Source organism: Glycine soja, chromosome 13, assembly GCF_004193775.1.
Source record: "Glycine soja cultivar W05 chromosome 13, ASM419377v2, whole genome shotgun sequence".
NCBI classification, from domain to species: domain Eukaryota; kingdom Viridiplantae; phylum Streptophyta; class Magnoliopsida; order Fabales; family Fabaceae; genus Glycine; species Glycine soja.
The window spans coordinates 31,113,760-31,138,184 of record NC_041014.1 but is presented as its reverse complement, the minus strand read 5'-3'; the positions used below and the strand labels follow the sequence as shown (position 1 = coordinate 31,138,184).

General features: G+C 31.9%; 4 protein-coding genes across 4 annotated transcripts; 2 read left to right on the top strand and 2 right to left on the bottom strand.

The window, feature by feature from the left end:
- The first annotated feature begins 345 nt into the window (after positions 1–345).
- On the top strand, positions 346–5,477 carry LOC114382824 (MACPF domain-containing protein At1g14780-like). The gene is made up of 7 exons (XM_028342462.1): positions 346–962; positions 3,047–3,285; positions 3,364–3,568; positions 3,668–3,745; positions 3,850–4,033; positions 4,270–4,436; positions 4,565–5,477. Exons 1-7 carry the CDS (start codon positions 699–701, stop codon positions 5,243–5,245), a joined length of 1,818 nt encoding a protein of 605 aa, XP_028198263.1. The 5' UTR covers positions 346–698; the 3' UTR covers positions 5,246–5,477.
- A 4,040-nt stretch (positions 5,478–9,517) lies between these two features.
- Positions 9,518–11,375, bottom strand: LOC114382310 (rho GDP-dissociation inhibitor 1-like). Its single transcript, XM_028341630.1, has 5 exons — positions 10,902–11,375; positions 10,732–10,801; positions 10,085–10,303; positions 9,848–9,972; positions 9,518–9,724 (listed from the first exon to the last, which is right to left on the bottom strand). The coding sequence occupies exons 1-5, from the start codon at positions 11,133–11,135 to the stop codon at positions 9,644–9,646; spliced, it is 729 nt and encodes a 242-aa protein (XP_028197431.1). The 5' UTR covers positions 11,136–11,375; the 3' UTR covers positions 9,518–9,643.
- A 2,475-nt stretch (positions 11,376–13,850) lies between these two features.
- On the top strand, positions 13,851–16,926 carry LOC114382309 (15-cis-zeta-carotene isomerase, chloroplastic-like). Its single transcript, XM_028341629.1, has 4 exons — positions 13,851–14,328; positions 15,578–15,724; positions 15,880–16,089; positions 16,420–16,926. The coding sequence occupies exons 1-4, from the start codon at positions 13,912–13,914 to the stop codon at positions 16,753–16,755; spliced, it is 1,110 nt and encodes a 369-aa protein (XP_028197430.1). The 5' UTR covers positions 13,851–13,911; the 3' UTR covers positions 16,756–16,926.
- A 3,349-nt stretch (positions 16,927–20,275) lies between these two features.
- Positions 20,276–23,714, bottom strand: LOC114381982 (amino acid transporter AVT1H-like). Its single transcript, XM_028341212.1, has 3 exons — positions 23,327–23,714; positions 21,728–22,335; positions 20,276–21,112 (listed from the first exon to the last, which is right to left on the bottom strand). Exons 1-3 carry the CDS (start codon positions 23,616–23,618, stop codon positions 20,564–20,566), a joined length of 1,449 nt encoding a protein of 482 aa, XP_028197013.1. The 5' UTR covers positions 23,619–23,714; the 3' UTR covers positions 20,276–20,563.
- Between the last annotated feature and the right edge of the window lie 711 nt (positions 23,715–24,425).

The window sequence follows — 24,425 nt, the reverse complement described above, 5'->3', positions numbered from 1 at the left end:
TATAATTAATTAATAATATAAAAAATTACATTGACTGCAAATGTATTTTATTATTATATTAAATACTAATAAGATAATAATAAAAATATATAGAAAATGGAAATTTCAGAAAAAAAATATTTTTATTAGAAAATATTCAATGAACTTTCCGTAATTTCCAATACAATTTTAATATAATCTTTAATAAAAAAAAAAACATTCTATTTATTAATTCTTTAGCCATTTGGCTAAAGACATAGTAGTAGGAGACACTAAATATATGAACCAAGACAAGCAGACAAGATAACACGCACGCTTCTTATCTCTTTGCAGTTGTGGCGGCTACACCCATCCTAGCTATTAAGTTCAAACCTTATTTACGCTACCTTGTCTTCTCCTTCGTGGAAGCTAGCTTCCTTGGATTATTGGATTTGCATACCAAAATCAGACCAACAAACACTTTTCTAATCTCTTATTTTATTAATGAATTTCTTCAGATTCATCTTCTGAACAAGGACGTATATAACTTAATAGTTTGGTTTATTAATTATTAATGTGTCACATGCAGGGAGAGTAGACTGGTCTATAGTCAAACTGCCTGGCAGGCACGTAAGACTATCATATATTGATCATTGTTATTATATTATTGATACGTAAGAAAAGGAATTAAGGAGGAGTAGATATATGTTTGTGTTTGTTTTGTTGTGGTTGGTGGTGATATGAATATGATGGAGGGTGCTGTGTTGCCGAATCCCATAGAGTGTCTGGGTAAAGGGTTTGATCTGACAAGTGATTTTCGATTGAAGTTTGCAAAGGGATCTGGGAGAAGATTGGTGGTGGTTGATGAAGGGAACAAAAGGGACATTACGGTTCCTGGTACTGGAGGAGGAGGAGGAGCTACCATTCCAAATGTTTCTGAGGATATTCGCTGTGACAAGGGCGATCGCCTACGCTTCAAGTCTGATGTCCTTCAATTCAACCAGGTTACTTCTTAATTAATTCTAATTCTCTCTCTCATTACGTCTGATTCTTCCATTGCCTTAATTAGTCTTAATTATCTATGCTCTACTGATTTTCAAAGTATCCAGAATCTTGTTACTTGTTAATGAATATATATATATATATATATATATATATATATATATATATATATATATATATAGTAAAAGCTTAATTTCAATGTCTGCTTGCAATTGCATATTCTTAACCGCTAAAAGATTCATTTTTGCTTTCATCTTTCAGATATTATGAGTTTGTTTACCAATGGGCCTTTTTTTTTATGTTTATCTGAAAGGTCCAGAAATTCTAGTGCACCCCATAAATTTCAACCTATATTTGTCAAATTCTACCAAACTTGTTGCAATTCGTCTATGTGTCATGTTCTAGAAATCGTGCATGTGATGCCCACTGTATGACTTCTTCACACACACAAACATAGAGTACAAGTTCTTTTCGTGTTAATGACAAAAAGAGAAATAGAAAAGATATATGTTGTGGTCATGGTAGTTTACTGTATTTTTTATTTATAAAAGTTTTAGAAATGTTGCACAGTACGTTATTTCATTTCATTTATCATTTCAAGGGATTGGAAAATAATGAACAAATTAACAAGTAGAACTAGAATATTTCATATAGACTACTCAACAATCTAGTAAGGATTTGTCTTAAAACTCTGGATAAACTTTTCTAAAAAACCTTTTAAGAGAAAGAAAAATTGAAATTGAAATGAAGTAAACTTTTTCATAAATTAAAATTAATTTATGCATAAGTGAATTTGTAGAAATTTCACATATTAGATTCTATCAAAAATAATTTTTAACTTATATATAAGTCAATTTTAGTTTATGAAAAAATTTATTTCTTCTTCTGTAAGTGTTTATGAAAAAAAAATTATCCAGATAGATGTTGAAAATATTAAACAATTGTTATACAGCTCAACATTTTTTTTAAGAAATAGTTCTTATAATATTATTTATTTATTCAAATAATTGATACCCTATGACTTATAGTTTTTTTTATAATTTGAAATAAATTTTTTATTATATTTTCTTATTTTAATCATTTGAAAAAAACAGCTTTATATAAATGTATATAGTTTTAAAGAAAATTTTCCCTTCTTTAATATATTTCTAGATTTGTCCTTACATATAAAAATGTTGACAAGGCATGGTGAGCCAATGAAACCATTCAAACTGCCCATGGCTTGAAGTGTTGAAGTTGTCCATTTAAACGGCTCATCTTTCTAACGAAAAATAAAATAAATATTATTTTAGTTGCATACACATCTATTTTAAAATTTGGTTACTCTAAAATTAAAACAATTTAATTTATATGCATGCCAGTATACATTTTTCTCAGATATATATTTAATAAAAATTTACTCGATGACTGCATCATCTTATTTAATTTATTAATATGATATAAAATTAAGATGAAATTCTATTGGATGTTTGTGTGAAAAAAAAATAGGCTGATGGAGTATATAAACTAAACTCTATTAAAAATCCATTTTAAAAGAAAAAAAGGTAAAGTAAAAAGACCCGAAACTATATTAAACACGGAGATATGTATACAATATATGAAGTTTTTTTTTAAAAAAATATATATCCAAGCGGACCATGCCTTTGTTTGACAATCAATGGCTATAAACTTTAAATTAATAAAAAAAATGGTTATAAACTTTATATCTTTTTCTTTTGGAATATATCCCTCACACGAATATATCTTGACCCGAAACTATATTCAACACGGAGATATGTATATGTCTCTCACACGAGAGAAGTAATTAAAAAACGTTTAATTTACACTGAACTATTCTTTATTTTAAATATCCCACTATATTTTTTTGTAGTTTTTCTTTCTTAAACATAAATGATTCTTTTCTTTTCCCTTATAGGTGGAACTATCAAATTAAACATTGGACTTGATAGTTTAGTACTTGGAATTTAAAAGATATCACTCTGAATTAAGATCTATCCATAACTTGATTCACTTAAGCATTGTTACATTTTTTTTAAGCACTTTTTAGCATTGTTGCATATTTACATAACTCTTTCTTTACTTGCAGATGTCTGAGTTGCTTAATCAAAAATCAGCTATACAAGGAAAAATTCCTTCCGGCTATTTCAATGCTCTTTTTGGTTTGAGTGGTGATTGGTTTCGTGATGCTCATGACATAAAATATCTTGCTTTTGATGGTTATTTCATTTCCCTGTACTATTTGCACCTTACTGCTTCACACCTCATACTGCAAGAGGAAGTAAAGAAGTCTGTTCCAGCTCAATGGGACCCAGCTTCATTAACCAGGTAAGCAGAAAGCCCCAACAACCATTTACATGATTTGGGATTATTACGTAATGTTGCTGATCAATTTTGTTAAGGCAGGTTCATTCAGACATATGGTACACACATAATAATAGGTATGGCTGTTGGAGGTCAAGATGTAATTTGTGTCAAACAAAATCATTCTTCCAAGGTTCCACCTGGTGATCTAAGAAGACATTTAGAGAATCTTGGAGATTTTTTGTTTTCAGATTTAAAAAGCCCTTCTCAACAACAAAGGAACAGTACCCCAGAAGGCAAACAAAAAGTAATGAAGTATATATATATATATATATAGTGCTTTGTCTTCTATAATTTTTTGGATATTTGATGCTTATCAGTTGATGCAATATCTCTATTCATGTAGGTTCCTGAGGTCTTTAATCGTGTGATGCAATCAAGTACAACGCAGTTCGCCAGTATTTCAGAAGCATCAAGCAAAGATGTAAGTCACAAACAAAAAGAGAAATATTTGCCATTTGAAAATTGAACTGAGATAAGTGAATATATTTTCCAAGCTGTTAATATCTTACTTTTATATTGGAACAGGGCCTCACTATCATTTGTTCAAAAAGAGGAGGGGATGTGTTCAAGCAAAGTCACTCAAATTGGCTCCAAACAGTGGCTTCTAATCCTGAAGTATTCCTCTTCAAGTTTGTACCTATTTCCTCACTTCTCACAGGAATTCCTGGAAGTGGCTATCTTAGTCATGCAATCAATTTGTATTTACGCTGTAAGTTCTTCTCAAATCGACTAATAAGTAATAATACTATAACCCACTAGTACTTTTATCCATATCCACTTTAGACTGTTTCAATGGTTAACCATAAGATAAGCTTCAAAATAACTAACCTTGACACCCTTTACAAAAATACGACTTCCAATGTAATAATTTCTTGCACATTGTCATTTTACAATTTTTGACCGTTAAGGAACACAACACTTGATTGATTAAGTTGTTCTTTACAGATAAGCCCCCTCCGGATGATTTACAATGCTTCTTGGAGTTTCAAATTCCAAGGCAATGGGCACCCATGTTTTATGACCTTCCTCTGAGGCATCAAAGGAAAAAGTGTTCTTCCCCTTCCCTGCAATTTGGTTTCATGTTTCCCAAGCTTCGTGTCAGCTGTGCACAGGTACTAACTAGTAACTACTCTTCTTTGAACAAACTCGTACGTATAATTGGCATTAATTATGTGTGTATATAATATATATTCATTGTGTTGTTAATCATGTCGTTTTATTTTATGGAAAACAATATCAGGTAGTAAGTGACCAAAAACCTGTGGTAGGCCTACGGATGTACTTGGAAGGCAGAAAAAGTGATAGACTTGCAATACATGTACACCATCTTTCAAGCCTCCCAAACACAATGATCCACTCTTCATCAGGCATATCATTGTGGCGAGGATCTGATGATAATGAATCCAGTGACATCTTTCTAGAACCAATAAGGTGGAAGGGATTTGCAAATGTGTGCACTGCAGTGGTCAAACATGACCCTAACTGGTTGCATGAAACAAGTGGTGTTTATATTGTAAGTGGTGCACAACTCATTAGTAAAGGAAGTTGGCCAAAGAATGTGCTTCACTTGCGCCTCCTATACACTCACATACCCAATTGCTGTATAAGGAAGTCAGAATGGGATGGTGCACCAGAGGCTTCAAGAAAATCATCTTTTCTCACAAATCTAAGCACAACATTTTCATTCACACAACAAAGTCCTCCTCAGAAGCAGGCTCCAACAGTACTTGACTCTGGTGTGTATCCAGATGGTCCACCAGTGCCTGTTCGTTCCTGCAAAATGCTTAAATATGTGGATACAAGTGAGGTTGTGAGGGGCCCGCACGATGCTCCTGGTCATTGGTTGGTAACTGCTGCTAAGCTTGTGACTGAGGGTGGTAAGATTGGATTACAGGTCAAGTTTGCATTGATAGACTACTAGTAGTTATTCATTCATTTTCTAAGTTACTTCTCTTTCATGTATATGTGAAGAGAAGAGAAAAATATTAGTAGATTGCATTTGTTATTTTTTTTTTTTTGTGAAATTACAGATCACATGTACATAGGCATATGCTTAATTTCTGATGACTTTGTACAGTACAGTATACATAATGAGTGGTGGTTAACTTCAGCCACAAGAAAATTAGAATGTGGCTATAATACTGCATTGGTTTGGTGTTGAGTTTTAATTTACATTTCAATCAATATCTTAATATTCAATTCAACCATCTTGGGAAAAAGTTGAGGAAAGAAAAAGTAATGGAATATATTCGTGGAAGAACTTTTTTTGTGAAATTACAGATCACAAAGAAGTATATGGGGGCAATTTATTGCAACGTGACCATAACAAGCTAGGTAGCATGGCCCAACATAAATGTTGGCGTTCTTCCTAGGCGGAAGAAAAGAAACAAAACAGGAAATGCACGAATATACGGGGGAAAAAACAAGCATATTAATTTGTTTTGGTCAACTGGGAAATATTTGCATCAGCAGAAGAACGAACCCATAATTGACTTGACTCACATAGAGTTGGGTTGCGGTTGCTTCATGCAATGTTTGTTACACCAAATTCCTATGACCATTGGAATGTTAATCAAACTCAAACTCGATCTTTGCTACTAGAACTAGAAGATCCATGCCTTTAGCCATTATTTTAAGGAAATAAAATGGAAATAGATGATGTGGAGAAAATAAGGAAACAAACTCATTTGAATCACAAGCTTACCTGAAATATTAGTGGGCCCGTTTTCTTGCTTCCGGAAGAAAATTAATAGCGGAAAAGTGAACGAAAGGAATACGATAATTAGATGACCAACCTTATGTTTGCTTGGATTATTCTAACCGCAAATCCGCGTTAATAAAGGAAACAAATAGCTTCAAAAAAAAAGAAAGAAATATTAGCTTTTGATAAAAATGCATAGGAAGTGTGCTTTTGCACAATTAAAAATATCTAATCCAATTAATACGAGTGATGATATTACACCACATAGAGGAGCACTTTTGTCTTTCTCTGTTTTTACACCACATGTAGTTCCAATATGAATATATGATTAGAAGCGTGTATATGGGTTTCTATTTGGGGATCGTATGATCAACCTGCGGATTAAGTTGATTAGGGTCATCTAACTTACCAATCCATTTAAATGTAAACTTATTTAATTTTATACTTTTATTTACTTAAAACTATTTAATGTATGATTAGTATTATTAAGCATTTAAATAATGGGTATTATTTAGTGTTTAGTATATGTTGGTCTCTTTCTTATTATGTGAATATTTGTACTTTGTTGTTATAAAGTTATAAATATTAATTTTTTATGCTTTATTTATAGCTGAAGTTTTCTTTTTAAATTTTACTATTTCATTAGTCAATGCATATTTTTTTCTTATATTTTCATTAATTTTTATATTAAATACTTTTTCGTGTTTTTTTATCATCTTTTTACTTTTTTAAGTTTTCAATAATTTTTTATTCTTTTTACATTTTTAAATTTTGTTGTTGTTAACCAACTAATCCATTAGTCTGCGAGTTAAATGGGCTGGATGCAAATCAAACAAAGATGGGATCCATTTAATAAGAGAGTCAACCCCCAATCTAATCTATTTAAAGGATAAGACTTATTCTTCTAACTAGCAGTGTTGTTTCTGCCTTTCTAATCAAAATTAGCGGCCTTCAAATATTTAATTGAAGTTTGCTTTTAAAATGTGGCAAATAAGTGTTATTTTTCTTTGACTTGAAAATATAGAATAAATGTTCCCAAGGTTGATTGCTATCCAACCGCCATTCCTGCATGGCTATTTTTCTGATTCTTGTAATCATTAATCTTAGTAATTATGCAACTTTACTTGCAAAGAAAGTAAGGTTAAAGGATGTCCCTTACTCGCCCTGGGTCAAATTATTCGATACCCGACAAGAGATTATGTTGGGCATGACACAAAAAAGGTTGCCAGGGAACACTGGTCCTCTTTTATTAGTCACTTAACAGCATTCGAATTCCACATAATCGTCAACCTTCATAATTCTATTAAACCATCGCAATTATTATTTCATTCTAGTTTTATGTTGAGAATTTTTGTTGACTTGTTGTACGTACCATCATGACATGGTTGTTATTTACCAAAAACAGAGAAACAAGTTAAAACGGCAACATAAGATGGCTGTTTGTACCTTGCAGGATAGAAAAAAGGGACACGCCGAACTGCCGAAAGCATCATGAACTACAGGGCATGCATGTACAAAATGATAGTACAATGAATACATTATTACATATAATTTGGAAAAAGCTCTTCTAAATATGATTGTTTTCAAAATAAGCAGCAAATGTTAATAAGTAGGATAAGATTATATGCATTTTAAATTAAGTTAAAAGGTGAATACATTCTTACTTATTCAAAGAAATAAAAATATAATAAAGAATGTGGCTAGGCTACTTTGCTAACGAAGTTCAAGATAGATTCTCTTGGACTTGAGATTTTTCTCTAGTACTACGATTTAGAAAAGAATAAATTGGGCTATTACGTAATTGTATTTTACCTACTCTGAGTGAATTACTTATTTCTGAATTAAGTTTATACTTTTAAAATTTTCCTTTTTTTTTTGGATCTCTTGTTTATTAATCGTGTTCATAATTTGTCAAGAAAGATGATATAACTAGTATTACACTTACGGTTAATAATGGCCAAACTATACATTATGATTAGACTGTAATAAACATAAATTGATTGTAATTGTGTTGCACACAACCAGAACTACGTGTAACTGATTGTTGGAGTTCTTTTGGGTCGAGTTTGATTTTCAAGATTAGTACCAAAAGTGACTCATAGCCATTCCATTTGAGACAAGAATGTTACAAGTCTTGAACATTTAATTGATGTTTGGGAAGTCATTATATTTTGCACATTTTTTTCCCTAAAACTTTTTAAAGAAATTAATAAAAACAAGCGATAAGTTTTTTTTTTAAAAAAAATAAACTGATTCAAACAAGAACATAGATGATTTGATACATTGTTGTTTTCGTAAAGCATGATAAATAAGGATTTACTCAGTCAAAGTAATGACAAATTAATGAAATAGGGCATCTTGTAGTTGTAAAGCGGCTAGGAAATGGTTTCTGGTGACCCTTTTCTGACCATGGTCCCTCACGCCATGTGTACAATCATAGCTAGCATTCTGAAATTCGTTACTACTATACCTTACGCAATGATCAAGCTCTAAACCACCATGATTATTGATTCAAAATGAGTTGGCATCGATTTAATTGAACACCAACAACACAAGTGTGTAAGATTGGAAACTGAGAAGGTTGATCATTCGGTACTTGATCTCAGCTTCATTATTGTTCTAACTGAAGTCGGATTATTTGATGACAATTGAAAGAACAATTCAGCGAACACAATGAACTAACAATAACTGCTTAACTAAACCTACGGTACAGCAGCAATTGATGTTTACATTTACATATCCAAACCAAGAGGTACATAATAATTAACTTTCTAAAGTAAGATTTCATGTGGTAATACTTAGTTTTAACTAGATGTAACTACTTGGGTACGATGAGTAAAGTAGCATATAGGTCAAGAAAAAATTAAACGCAATCTCCAATCACTCACAAAATGTTATAAATGACACTTTACAACACATTCAAATTTTGGTTCATGATAACCGGCGGGTTGGGGTCCCAATTTTAGTTTCATTAGTAGTTCTGCCTTTTCCTTTATTTTTTTTCTTTTTCTGTTTTCCGCCGTTAGTAAAGTGCATGCATATATGATGCATGTATGTGGCATTCACATGAGAAAAAGCTTTTGGCCCACCAAAGAACTGATGGACCTTTAGGCCATTTGCTTAAGAAATCACATGCAGTAGTTGAGGGTACTGCTTCATTTCCATTTGTTTATCTGTCCCCATCTTTTTACCCTCCATTATATTTACATTTTAACAAATCATTTTTTTTATCCGAAGATATTAAAGACATTGTCAGGGTTTCCAATAACTACACATCATCCTCAACAAATTGAGTTAAACCCCCTTGACTTCTAACAAATCATATACAATTATAAATCAACTCTTTGGGGGCATCTTATTCTTAAGTGAACGAGTGCAACTGAGAGTAAAAATTAGAGTGGTTTTTTTTGTCAAATCTAGTCATTGATAAAAGGAAAAGGAAGTAAGTAACCATAGAAAAGCAGGAAAAAAAGAAGGGGGGGACACTATCAATGTAGCATGCACGTGTAAAATCGTGCTAACTGGAATTGACAAACAAGTTGAATTTCAATCTGTTCCAAAGATACACAAGATGCAAAAGGAAGAAAATTATTCCAACAAGTTACTCAAGTTTAAATCTCATTGAGGTGTTGGTCTGTTCTTCTGAATTTCAAAGTAGTAACTGACATCCAAGTAGCATTTTCGATCGTCATCTACAAACTGAAGCAAGAAATTTGAGTTAGCTCTCTCTTCCTATTTATCAAACAAGAGTATTCCACTCAAAGTTTAAAAAAGAAAACAAATAGGAGTCAACTTTATAAGTTTGACTGAATATTATTTTACCTTGGTTCTTGCTGCATAGGTTCCCCTGACGAACATGCCAGAAGGGATAGTTTCTTCTTCCAATTCAAATGTATATGGTTCCTGCTTGGGACTAAAAGTTCCCAACATCTTTTTTCTGCTGTCCACTGAAACAAGAAAAAAAAAATTACAGTGAACATTATTTAATCAATTAAAGTAAATTCCACCCAGAAAAAAGATTAAATTAATCAAAGTAAAGACGAGACAGAGTATTCTCACCTCTAACGCCAGTTTTCCAAACAACATTTGTGTATTTGAGACCAGAAACGATGTTGTTGGAGACAGTGAAGGTGAATTTCATTTGGCATTTGCTTCCTTCCTTAAGGATGAAAAGACTCTTCTTAGCATCAGTAGTAAATGGAATTGGAAGGGTGAGGTCAGGCTTGTCTGGGCTTGTAATAATGAGGCTCAATATCTTTACTTCAGGGTCTTTGCTTTCTGGATTAGTGGATTCCAACACAAACTATGTTTAACATTTTTCTTTGAAAATTGTCATCTTCAAAACAATTTGACATTTACCATAAATGTAAAAAAAAGGCTGGAGCCAACCTAAGAAAACAGGAAGGCTATGCTAATTTAAGTTTATTTCACTTAATGTTTCAAAGAAAATGCGTTATCTTGTTTTTTTTTTTAAAAAAAGCAAAGCATCTCAGCTGTGTTTAGAATTGGTTAAGTGAAATAAAGATAATAAGAGGACCATCTTCAGCAAGAGCTTGCAATAAAGAGGTAATGTTCCTATCAAGTTAAATGCCACTTTATCTCAGTTAAATAATCATTATAGAATTGAAATAAAAGAGTTTACAAAAACAAAAAAAAAAGAGAGAGAGAGAGAGACCACAGAAGGAGTTGAAGAGAAAAACAAGTACCACTTCCAACGACAGACATGTCAACACTTCCCAGAAGTTGCTCCTTCCATTTTCTCAAACTTACATCATCCTTTGAATACAAAAGAAAAAGGCTTTCATCAAAAGGCGGCTGCAAAACCAAAGGGTTTGAAGAAACATTTGAAAAGTAGAAGGAAAAAAGAAAATCTTACTTTATCTTTCTCAAGCTGTTCCTTGAGGGTGAATTGAGGGCCAAGATCCAGTTCTTTGTTAGATTCCAACTTGGAGTCATCATCTTCCTCTGGCTCAGTTTCTTCAGCTACATCAGAGTTGGCACCCTCATTGTAAGGGGGCTGGTCTGACTCTCCACCAACGTTGTTGTTGTTGTTGTTGTTTTTAAGCTCTTCCTCTAAATGAGAGGTTGTGGAGGACACAGCAGCAGACATTTTTCAACCTCGGAATCAGAACCCTCCCAAGAAGAGAATGTGTGAACCCTCAAGGAAAAAGACACCCTTGTTCAGAGTTGATTGGCAACTGGTGACAAATTTAGAACTTTCTTTGCTAAACTTGGGAGGATAGTTTGCTTTGTTGTATTTGTTTATTATCCCTTGGCAATGACCAAAGGAATCGATATAGACGCACCACAGGTTGAGACTTTGAAATGTAATGAGTAATGCATCTATCTGTATCACCATAACAATTTATAATGAGACTCAAAGTTGGATTTAAAGGGACACATGGCCAATGTGGGCCTGCGAATGTTATAGTAACCCAAAGCAGTTGAAATAAAAACCGCTGATGGTGGAGGTTAGATTTCATAGAAACTCGGTCCATTTTTATGAATCAATCATTTACATTTCGTGACCATATTTATTTTGTCCTAGGTAAGTTGCTCATAAATCACAATTATATTAGAATGAATGTTTGATGTGAGACTTTTTTATTTGGTCACATTCACATAGGGGCTGGAGCCAAAATTAGAACAGCACAATTACAAGAAACTCCACAGCCTAGACAACAAGGCTTTAAATACCACGAGAATCCGAATCTATATTTCACAAGCCAACTTTGGTTTGTGTGAAAGAAATATCTAATCTATGTCCTACCTTTCTGATTATGGATTAACCTATGCTTAGGAGTGGATAATATTGTAGTGAACAACGTGGTTCAAGTTGTTAAAAAATAGTAAGATGAAATAAATGGTTGAGACAGTATGCTTAGGTTTTACCCATACATGTTACCATCACTTTCCTTTATCATAAAAATAACAATTTTGGAGCCCCAAGTTCAAGGTCTCTTAAACTTGACCAAATCTGCTATCCGTGTTGATGTTTAGCTCAGTGTTGCAAGTTAAAGGTCTCTTGACGTTTAGCTTTAATTTGTCTTTTCTGAGACTGTTTTAGGAGGAATCTTAATTCCTGATGCTTCTGATAAATTGTTCTTCTATCAAAATGAACAAAAAAATAATGCATATCTTATTCCAGTCCAGTGTGTTCATTTATTGATTATTAATTATGAGTTGTGTCCTTGATGCTCTTTAGTATGCCTCTATGGCTAATCAATCCAACTTTTTTTTTATCCACCTAGAATTTATGAATTTCTTATAATGATTTTGAAATTTCAGATTTCAGTTTATTAAATTTCTCTCGAAGCACCTGCCTCAATTGATGTGATTTGGCAATGATTAATAAAAAATTTAATATTGCAAATTGCTAAAATTTACTAGTTCAACCTAGATGGCTAGATGCTGAAGTGTAAGGAGAAGTCGGTAAGCCATTTTTTATTTTTCTTTTGTTATATGTGTGAAGGGAATGTAAGAGTGGGACATATTTGCCTTAGGATGTGACAAATTTACACAAATCCTAAAGCAGTAATCAAGGCAACTTACAGAGAAACTGCCAAATAAACCCAAGAATTGAGTAATTTCTTAAAAAGATTTATTCCTTTCTTCTTCAATGGAATGAATAATTTGTTCCACTCAAGGCTCAAGCAGTGAGCAAAACTGTCAAAAAATAGTATGTAGAATTTAAAAAATAGTCAGTATATTGTAAAAAAAAAAAAGTTAAAGGTATGAAAGGTTAGGAGAATAACACTTTATCACGATTTTTTTTTATTTTATTCTGTGGTGTTAATTTCTTGGAGATATATATTATTTTTCAAAAATATGAAATAGTTATTAAATGAATTTGTCGTGTCATCGGCTTGATAGTTTATAAAATCAGATACATTAATAATGTTTTAAACTTTTGTTAAATTAATTGTATAATAAAATTTATAAGGCACTAATACGGTAAGTTTGATATTTTATAAAATCAGATGCATTAATGTTTTTAACTTTTTGATAAATTAATTTTACAATAAAATTGATAAAACACTAGTACGGTAAGTTAGTAATTATTTTTTTTAACACTTATTCGTCATTCCTCAGTATAATTGTTATAGGTTGTTTTAGACATATTAAAAAAACCAATAAATAAATGAAAAAATAACTTACAAAATTAAATTTATTATATTCTTGTAACTCATACCATTAATATTATAAGAAATATATATAAAAGAAATAATTAATAGTATATTAAAAAACTCAAATGACAATTACTCATTTTTCCTAATTATAAAATTCTTTCACTTCATTTCCCTTTCTTACCAAAAATAAATTTAATTAGTCACATCAAATTTGTTAATTATTTGTATTATTATTTAAAATTATCGTTTTCTTTTCTGTTTATCAATTTAATTATTTTTTATTAATGTTTGAAAAAAAATAATTAAATATGAATTTATAGAAAAATAATAATTAATATATCTAGAAATTATAAAAAATATTTTATAAAAGAAAAAAAATTCTGAAAATAATTTTATAATCAAAGAAGGAAGTATTTTGAAACAATTTTTTTTTCTTTAACTATTATTGTGAGATTAAAGTGATTAATTTGATATAATAAAAAATATTAAAAAGTGAATACATTTTTAACAGAAATTTTTGAATTGGGTTCTTCAACTTTATCTCTATTAAGTAAAATTCAAAAATCTAAATTAACTTTTATCCCTAGAACAAAAATTCATCGTATCATTGGAAGAAAAAAAGTCTAATAATCCAAAAAAAAAATCTTCATGTAAATATGCTCTTATAATCCAAAAAAAATTTGTTTATATATCTTTCTGACTCAAAGTGTAAGTGCTGCTCCGACAACAGAGGTGAAACAAACCAACCACCCACCTATGGCGGCCTCTGTTGTAGTGTCTACCTCTCTGTCTGTGTGTTTCAACTATGGCTATCATCGTCGTCCATCCATTTCCGCTCTCTCTTGTTATTCGAATTCCATCACCAAAACAAACCTAAAACTCAGTTCGCAATGTTTCTCCAACTCGAATTCGGTAGCCCCGATTTATTGCCGCAAGTTTGTTGCTCGCACTTCAATTGGAGAAAACGAGAGCGAGAGCGAGAAGGAGTTAGGGTTCGTGGGGGAGGACTCTGCGGTGTTTGAATTGGGCAAACAGAAAGTATCTTCGTGGATTTATTTCACCGCTATTTTGGGAGTCGTTCTCTATGTTCTTAACGTCGCATGGATTGATAATTCAACTGGCTACGGCAAAGCTTTTATTGACGCCGTTTCAACGCTTTCCGATTCTAGCGAGGTCTTATTCATTTATTCCAACAATTTCCACTATTTTCTACTGTATTACTGTATCTTGTGTTCTATTTCTATGAATTAGGTAGGTCACACTCGCCCACTAGTGTGCTTAGAAATAAATACGGATAACCTGTTTTTTTAGCTTTGAAATTTGGGTATGTTTGGAGTGACTTTTCATTATAGTGAAAAAGAAGGGTGGTTGACTTTTCATTTTCAATTTTAAGAATGAATAGAGGATGCCGATAAATTTAGTTTACATCATAATCTTTCATTTTACTCTAGGTTTTCAAAATGGTCCGCAACTGTGATTGCCACCACAATTTAAAACCTTGATTTTACTTGTATAATTTTTTACACGGAAGCCCTGCCATATTATTGACTTTTAGTGGAACTGGATTGAATTTGAAAGCTCTTACCCCTTGTTAGACGGGCTAGGCTTGTAGGACTCAGCTTTAGAGCCAGTTTGGATAAAACTCCTTAGAGGAGAAGAAATTAAAATAATTCAAGGATTTAAATGAATCAAACTTTTCCTGTAAGATCAAAAATCAATTTATGTTCCTCAACTTTTCAGTAGTTCCTTTTGTTTAACTTCTTCATAATAAGTTAATTTTAACCTATGGGAGAAAGTTAATTCATTGTATTTTCTTCTCCTATGAGCGTTTGTTAAGTTTATACAATCTGGCTTTTATTCTTCATCAACTGGTAATTCTGTTTATCCTTAAGAAAAAGTGGAAAGGTGATTGTTGAAAAATATGCCAACTTGCCTAGGAAAAAAAGAAGTAAAAGTTGAGTGTGTCAGTTAGAGGGGATGAACTTCCCCAAAAAATCTACTACATTCTACACATGAAAATGTTATAGACTATGGACTATGGAGTACAAACTTGACAGAATCGCAGGACTAATCATGGCCAAAGGGAAACAACACAGTGCCATCAACCTTTTTATTCTAGGAGCCTGCAGAACTGAGAGGTGGGTAGGACTGGGACCATGTATAGCATAAAGTGGTAACTCTGGTTTTTTCCACAATGGCTTGAGATCATCACGGAGGTGCTTGTTTTGTAGCCACACACCCTCTAACACAATTCATGTGCAGATCATTGCTTTTCTTTTAGCGGTATTGGTTGTCTAGTTGTCTGTGTCATTCAATTAACTTATTTGAAAAAAGCAATAATGTCTCTTATCATTTAAATAACATATTTAAAGGTTGCAATAGTGCTTGGATGGTAACTGACTGTTGACATGGTATCCTGTAGGTGGTAATGTTGATCCTAATTCTCATATTTGCTGGTGTCCATAGTGGCTTAGCTAGCTTCCGGAACACTGGTGAGAAACTCATTGGAGAAAGACCTTTCCGTGTACTTTTTGCAGGGATATCACTACCTTTGGCTGTCAGTACTGTTGTGAGTTACTACTCTGTATCCCCTATTAACTGATGTCCATCTCTACACAAGCAAATGTTTCATTTTATTTGGATCTCTAGCATTTTCTTGTGACAAGGGAAGACTTGAAGTTGATTCAACTAAATTACTTTGCCTTGTTTGGTGTCATGATGCAGGTGTATTTTATTAACCACAGATATGATGGACTTCAACTCTGGCAGCTCCAGGATGCTCCTGGGCTTCATCAACTTCTGTGGCTTTCAAATTTCATTTCTTTCTTTTTCCTATATCCTTCAACTTTCAATCTTTTAGAGGTTGCAGCTGTTGACAAGCCTAAATTGCATCTATGGGAAACTGGGATCATAAGAATAACCAGGCATCCACAGGTATAAATCTAATACTCTATAACTAGATGTAGTATGATACTGATGAATTCGGCTATCTACATGATTTTTGTGGTCTTGATAACTTGGATCAATAAATAGTCTGCTTTTGATGCAGAACTTTCTCTCTTCTTTGGTAATGTGTCTCTTGTTTTTCTTGATGCATAAGCTAACTTAGTTGGAGTAGGAATACCTTACTATCTCAATATTAAGAGTAATATTATATCTTCTGAAAACACCCTCCTAGTTCATGTTTTATGCACTGTAACCACTTGCCCCATCATCTGCTTTTACTCCAGACATATTTCTTGCACTTGACGTTTGCTCTTTCAGATGGTTGGGCAGGTTATCTGGTGTCTTGCTCATACGATTTGGATTGGAAATTCCGTGGCTGTTGCAGCTTCAATTGGCTTGATTGCACATCATCTATTTGGTGTCTGGAATGGAGACAGGCGACTGGCTATAAGATATGGGGAGGATTTTGAATTAGTTAAGAGTCGAACAAGTGTTGTCCCTTTTGCAGCAATCCTCGATGGCCGACAAGAGTTACCTAAAGATTTCTACAAGGAGTTTATTCGACTGCCATACTTGACAGTTACTGCAATAACGTTAGGTGCTTACTTTGCACACCCGCTTATGCAGGCTGCTAGTTTCAACCTTCATTGGTAGGTTGAACACAACACATCCTGTCTCTTGTCTGTAAAATCTACTGTTTGTCCATAGACAGAGATGAAGAGATTAAAGAAAAGAAAATAATAGAAAGCAATAAAAGAAACGAATTGAAAAACTGATATTACCATGCACATCCAAAACAACAGCTGCAACTTTATGATGCCCACACATTAAATTCTTTCAATATACGAATGTTCTCAAAGTGCAATCAATCATATCAGAAAATATCTACAATTATTAAAAGTATAAAAGTATGATGGGCAACCGAGTATCATTGATGATTAATAAAAATATTTGCAGAATAACATGCAAGTTGTTTGTGTAACACATGTAGGAGACTTAGCATGAAACTGCATCCATCTTTGTGTGTTTTCTTAATTTTTTTAACGAACATGTTGGTCAGGGTTATCAAACTCTCGAGTTAACTCGCTAACTCTTACGAGTTTACGAGTCCACTTGTACTCTACGAGTTGACTCTTGAGTAAACTCTTTTTTTAGTAGACTCTGAGTAAACTCTATAAACTCTCGGTAAACTCTGTAGACTCTCGAGTTTACCACCAAGTCAACGAGTTAGCAAGTTAAAAAAATTAGACCAAAATATAAGTTATTTTTTATTGTTTTTTATGTGTTTAACATTCAACATATATTCATTTAGCGTGTTATTCTCAAATAGAAAATTCTTAACTTTAATAATATCAAACTTAATAACATCAAACTCTCGATGAGAATGATCTACCACTACTATAACTTCTACAAGTTATTGTTTAATAGTGATGTATTATTACTAGACTTGGTTATTTAAATATTCTGAACTTTGTGATACTGCTTTGCTTTATTATATTCTTGAAATGTTTAATTAGTATGTTATTTATAGATATTTTAATATTATTTTTATATGAAGAAAACTCTTATGAGTTTGCGAGTTGAGTCTACAAGTCGAGTTCATGAAACTCTCACGAGTTTGCATAAATTCTCGAGTTTGATAACCTTAATCCTTTCAACCAAAAAAAAAAACCATGTTGGTGTTATCAGATTATAGGCGGGGGAGTAAGATTGCTGTAGGCAGTGAGGTTTTCCTTCAGATTTTTATTTTATTTTTATAAAAGCATTTTTAAGAAATAAACTCCACGAAGTTGAGTTTGAATTCTTAAAAATGTTTTTATACAAAAAGAATTCAAACTGAATACCTCTTTGTTAAATTAGAATAATTTAGCGTTAACTCATTTACATGCCATGGTTATAATTATACTATTATAAAGGGATTATCCTAGTTTGGTTGCATTTTGGTAATTTCCAAAAAAAAGTTAATATATTTAAAAATAATTAGAAAGAAAGGTCAATATTGAAAAATTACTATATTACTGATTTCAAATTATTGACTCTTTAAATAATTAAACAAAAATGTTTAACAACTTCTGTATTATTGCTGGATAGCAAAACAAGTTCAAGAGCTGAACACTGAAATAGATACATTTTCTTTCAAAAATATAAAATTAAAAAAAAGTGATAATCTACTTTTTAAAAATTGTATGGTTTTTTTTTCTGAAATCGGTTTTTTATCCTACGTAGCAAGTGCATTAGTTTGTCAAAAAAATAAGTGTATTGGTTAGTGAACTAAAAATAATAGAAAGATTACAATACATTAATAAATAAATGATTGTTGCCATTTTGATGTAATAAATTCACTTTTTTTGTCCCAACAAGAGCATTTTTTTTTACCCCTCAAACTATGTGTACATAGGATGGAAAAGTTCTTGTAAAATTGATTAAGATAGCTAATTTTAGGATTAATTTGGAATTTTGATTTCCTAAAATTTTGAATCAATTAATAAGTCCCTCTATTTTTAAAAATAATCAAATTTTTCGTCTTTCTGTCAACCTTTTTTTCCCTACAAAACCCTGAAATTATTATTATCTATCTAAATATGTAATAGATTATAATAGATTTGGAATACAGATAATTTAAAAGGCTTAAAAATTTGATAAGATTTTAAAGTTTTTTCGGATATGAGATTAAGAAAGAAAAAAATAATTGAATCATATTTTCTTTACTTTAAAAATACAAGATTAATTAGATAAAAAAATGGAAAATCTGAATATTTACACATAAATCAAAATTAAAGAAACTAAAAATAAAACAAGACCTTGATTTTGTGTTTGAATTTGTTGTTTAAGACTTTAAAATCGCATTCTATTTAAACTGTACGAAACTTATTTTATATTAGAATTACGAGGAATACATTCTTTATCATATTCTTTAAAATATTTTTTATGAATTGAAATTTATTAAAAATGATAAAAAAAATTATGGGTCTCACATTAGTAATTCTCTTTTTTGATTTTATAATTTTTAATAGATTTTAACAATTTTTAAAAAAATATTTACAAAAGTGTGTTAAAAAATGTGTTTGAATCATTTCAGTACTGCACTAAAAAATGCGAGTTCAATCATTCAGATTATATTGTGTGTAAAAGTTGAGAGGCATGTTACTGGGATGAGTTCAATCATTTGAGTACTGCACTCAAAAATTGTAAAAAAAGAAGAAAAAGTAATGCACTCAAAAACAGTTTGATGCGCCTGGGTGGGGGCGGGGGTGTTACTACTTACAAAGAAGAATTATTATACGCATGTCATAATAACATGTGATCAGCATCCAGTTCTTTTCAGAACCTCGCGTTGAGTACTTTTTTTTCATCAAAATATTTAAAGTGTTTGTTAGGTAAAATACTATGACAAATATGGTTCAATGAATGACAACTCTTGAAGATAAAAAACACACCTGTTGGAAGTTGTTCTAAAACTGTGGAGGATCGATTCGGTTTGTAATAAAAAAAAAATGTGTTATGTAATATCTAGTATGTCATGAACACTTAAAAAATAGACATCAATACACAGAAAAAAGAGTAAAAGTTATTCCATTTTCAAGAATAATCACTTAAATTCATATTCATAATTGATAATATTTACAAAGATATAGATTAATTATAGGAATACTTGTTTTGAAGGGAGCGTTCAATACCTTAAGTCTGCTCCGGGACAAGGTCTCTTTTTCCCTGCACAGAATTCTCAGCATTTGTCAACTTGGTGATTGTTTGGATACTCGCATATGGTAGTTGTAACTTCATGGAATATTGAAATTTATACAATCGTCTTAAAGCTGAATTGGAGATCTTTTAATTTGTGTGCTCAGAATCTAGAACTTTATATTCAGTTCTTTTTCATATTTGCAGAATATTGGCGTGGAATAATTTTGTAAACATAGACGCAAAATTAGGCAAGTGAAGCTTCAAATTTGCTCAGAATCTTCTTCCAATGACGTTGACGTCCCTCAGATAAGTTGGAATCCATCGACACAAAAGTAGTAGAAGCAATAGAAACCCAAATCCAATACTTTTGTTTCGGGGTAGAATGGGGAAACCAAATTAAGAAACAGAATTCCAATATTGGATTTGATAATTAAATATACATATCCATTAATTCTTCATCAGAATTAATTTTCCAACGTCACACCAGCAATGGACAACGAACTTGTTTTCATTAATTATGCAATGTATCATATCCATACAGACTCCTCTAAAAGTACTCGGATTTAGAAGTACATATGTATATGTATACAAATCTCATGAAAAATGTTACCGTTCTCATGTTATTTAATACCTAGAGAAAGAAAAAAAAATATATGATAGCATTTATGATATGATAGGAAAAAAAAAAGTGAGAGATGTTTACAATAATAAGATGTTTATGTATCATTACTGGTGATTCAAGAAAGATCAACAAGGGGGAAGGGCATATGCTGCTGAATCATTCCTTGTGCCTCAAGTTATGTGATTTAAGACTTTTGAGTAGTAACTGTGAGGAGGAAATGGTGCCCATCACGGCAAGAACAAAGCCGAATATGATGAGGAAGAGGTTTAGTAGTAAGTGAGGCTTTGATATCTGACCCCAACATATCTTCACGTAGAAAGCACTTGGCAAAATTAAACAAACGGCAACACTAACCAGGGAGCCAGTGAGACTTAGTACATGCTCGAAATATGGAACCGACAGAGCAAGGGTTAGTATGAACAAAAGTGAAAATGAACCTACGCAGCCTCTAATTATCATTTTGGTTCTGACACTCATGGAAGTTGGAAGTGCATGCTCTAGTTGAATTGCAAATGGGGTGAATTCAAGTGCATATTTGGTCATAGGTGCCACCACGGTTGCCCACAGAGCAATCTTTGTTACAATGTGCTCTTGTGGCATGCTAAGTGTGATCTGAGACTTCACATCCTTACCAAACATCTTCGCACCCATGAACCCCAATGTCGTGTAAATTCCTGTAACTACTGCGAAGCTCACAATAGAAACCTGAAATTAATTTCCAAACAACATTTTATTAATTACTAAAATGCTTTAACATTATAGTAAAACAGAACAAATTCTCAACTTACACAAGCCCACGCATAAATATATACAGAGTTTATCTACAATTTGGTACATGAAAGTGACACTTTGATTATCTTTAGTCCTTCAAAGTGTTGGCATATATAATATTTGGTCCCTCAATGTGTTAACTTGATCATATTTTAGTCTTTTTCGAGACTAAAAAATGTAAACATAAACTCCAAATGTATTCATATTGCTCATATTTATTCACACTTTGATTATATTTTGTGATGAAATGACTAAAATATAAGTTAATACCTTTGAACTTTGAAGACTAAGTGTGTATTTAGATTATGATTGGTGATCCACATATTTCACTAAAATATCATGTCAAAAACCACTAAAAGCAACTAATAGTTGTTTCAGTGACGTGCGTCAAAACGTGTGGATAGGAATCCAAACACACGGTAAATTGTTCACACAAACACTTTTAGAGACCAAACATAAATATGATGTGCTTTCCGGATCAATTTATATTTATTGAAAGTTTTGATTAAGCAAATAATTAAGTTTATAAAATTTCATGAAGTTGGGTACCTTTGTAAATTTGGAGGGGTCTTTCATGGCTGTATATAATTCAGGGAAAACAATATGTCCTCCATAGCCGAAAACGTAGAGGCCAGATACTGATGGAATATTATGGAGGTGGAGGACAGGTATGGAATGATTAGATTGGACATGTCCTAAGAGTGCAGTGGCTGCTACACACAGGAAAATGAGTAGAGACATGAGAATGCCAACACTTGAAAGGAAAGATATGGAAGAAAGGTCTCTGATCCACAAACTAGGCATTGCAATGAAGACTGCCACCGCAGTTAGGAGCTGGGATGAAGAAAAATTAGGCAAGTGAAGCTTCAAATTTGTCCCCAAAAACACTGTGATCAAATTATCATGTAGTGAGATGGTGTAGGAAACGAGGGACATGAAGATTTCCATGTAGATGATTGTTGCAGCCACGTTTCTACCTTTTGATCCAAATGCATGCTTCCCAATATCCATGAAACTTGTTAACTTGGGATTCTTTCTAAGGCATACTCCAAGTATGTGAGAACTATAAGCACACATCACTCCTAGTCCCATAAGCAAGAATGCAGATGACCACCCTCCATTTTCTACAGCATATGGAGTTGACAGTTGCCCCAAACCTGAAATTAAGATATATATATATATATATATATATCAAGTTGAACACACATATTGTTGATTTCAAATATGAAAATTTCTAAAACAACAACCAAGTTAGAATCTACGCTATGACCTTATGCAAACTAATCAAACCCCTCACCATTAAGCCTATCCTAGTAGGTTATAAGAGTAAATTACAATTTTGATTGTGATTATGACTAATTTAAAATGTTTTAAATTAGTTCGTGGCTATGTCCAATTTTAGACGTGCCTTTTACAGACAGAATTGGTGATCTTACAAATCTTAGATGCACCACCCGATAGAGTTTTAGTTTTAGTATATACTATATTCTGAACATTATTGTCGTGCTGAAGTTGGGTAATAGTAAATCAAGAGGATAACCTCACACATGATGGTACGTTTAAAAGTAAACTTACTAAAGTTAATTAAGTCCCTAGTCATTTTCATATTGGAAAATCATTTTTTTATACTTTTTTAATAAAATAAAACACACGTTTCAATATAAATTTATAGCTGAAACTAATTTGAACATATACATCCTACTTATGTTAACGGTTTCAAAATCCGTTTTATCAAAACTAATTATGTTAAGGTTGATAAGGAGTTGAAAGGCAATTTTATGTGAGGGGCAAAAACGTAAAAACCTAATATTTTTCAGTTTCATGCAATTATCTTTCAGTAGAAAATTTAAAATTAATTTTTTTGAGAGATAAAGAGTTAAATTTTTGTATTCTTTTAAGTAATTCAAGTCTCATGCTAAAGATAATTAATAAGATTTTATGATAAAAAAAATAAAAATTAATCAGCGGTAAAATTAGTTAATATTCTGTGTTAATATATGTTATACCATGAAAAAAAATGACTCTTTTGAACCGATGGATGCATTTAAGAGGATAAATTGTGTGGTTATGTTATATGAGCTAATTAAAAAAAGTAAAAATTGAAATTAATAATATATATATATTAAGCAGCATGCAAAGTACGTTTACCTATGAGCATCCCCACCATGTTGATTACAGCATGAGTAAAAGAACTGTTGGCGTTGGCATCACGCTGGGCGTGGACATTATTTGCGCCTTCTGAGGCATTAATGTGGTCAAAATTGCATTGTTTGTTTTCCTCTATGCAACAATTGCAATTTACCCACTGCACACCATCATGCAGTGACACAGACACACTAGTGACACTACTATCAACTTCTTCACTCTTTCGAGAATTCATACACTTCTGTTGAAGGCTTATGAGACTTTTCCTTATGGATTGCAATATCTTGCCCCACATGCTAATTAATTATAAACTCAGGATAATTTCAACAGGAAATTAACTGATCAGAAGAAGATATTAATTGACACCAGTTAGCTAGCAATTGCAGGCACTCATGCAATGCAAGGTGTCTTGCCAACCAAATGCCATGCAAGACACGTATTTATAGCTGGATAAATAAAGATGCATGGCATCAGCCATTCCTGAGATTCCTACTTTTGATTTCATTGCCAAAGTATGAAAGTGAAAAAACATATATATAAAAATATAATCAATGCTAATTAACTTAATTTGAAGTTACAGGAAAAATATAATTTCTGTATAGTGATCAAATTAAGTGACCGATCGGTGCCGTTTGTTTGATTCAAGAATTCACCTCAAAGTTTTGGTCCCAAATCAATATCTAGGACTAGATAGAGTGTCTATAAAAAAAAAGGACTAGATAGAGTGTATTTTATCAGTTCATTTGTATCAATAAAAAAAATAAAATTAACGTGTGCATCTAAAATAAAAGAATTTCAAATAACATAAAATGAAATTTGAATATGATGGAAATTAATTAAATTATTAACAAAGAAATTTGAAACATAAAATATTTATATTTTTTTAAAAAATGAAATAATTAAATTTTTATACATTTTAAATTTTCAAAATCTTTTATCCAAATTCCAAACAGTAAATTTACTACAGAGCTGGGGAATTTGGGTGAAGTTAGTTTGATGGTACAAGGTATTCCATTCTGTTTAAACATTTGGAATCACATTCTCAACGTACGTACTGTCCCGTCCCCGGAAATCATAGTCATCAAATTAAATTAATTAAATT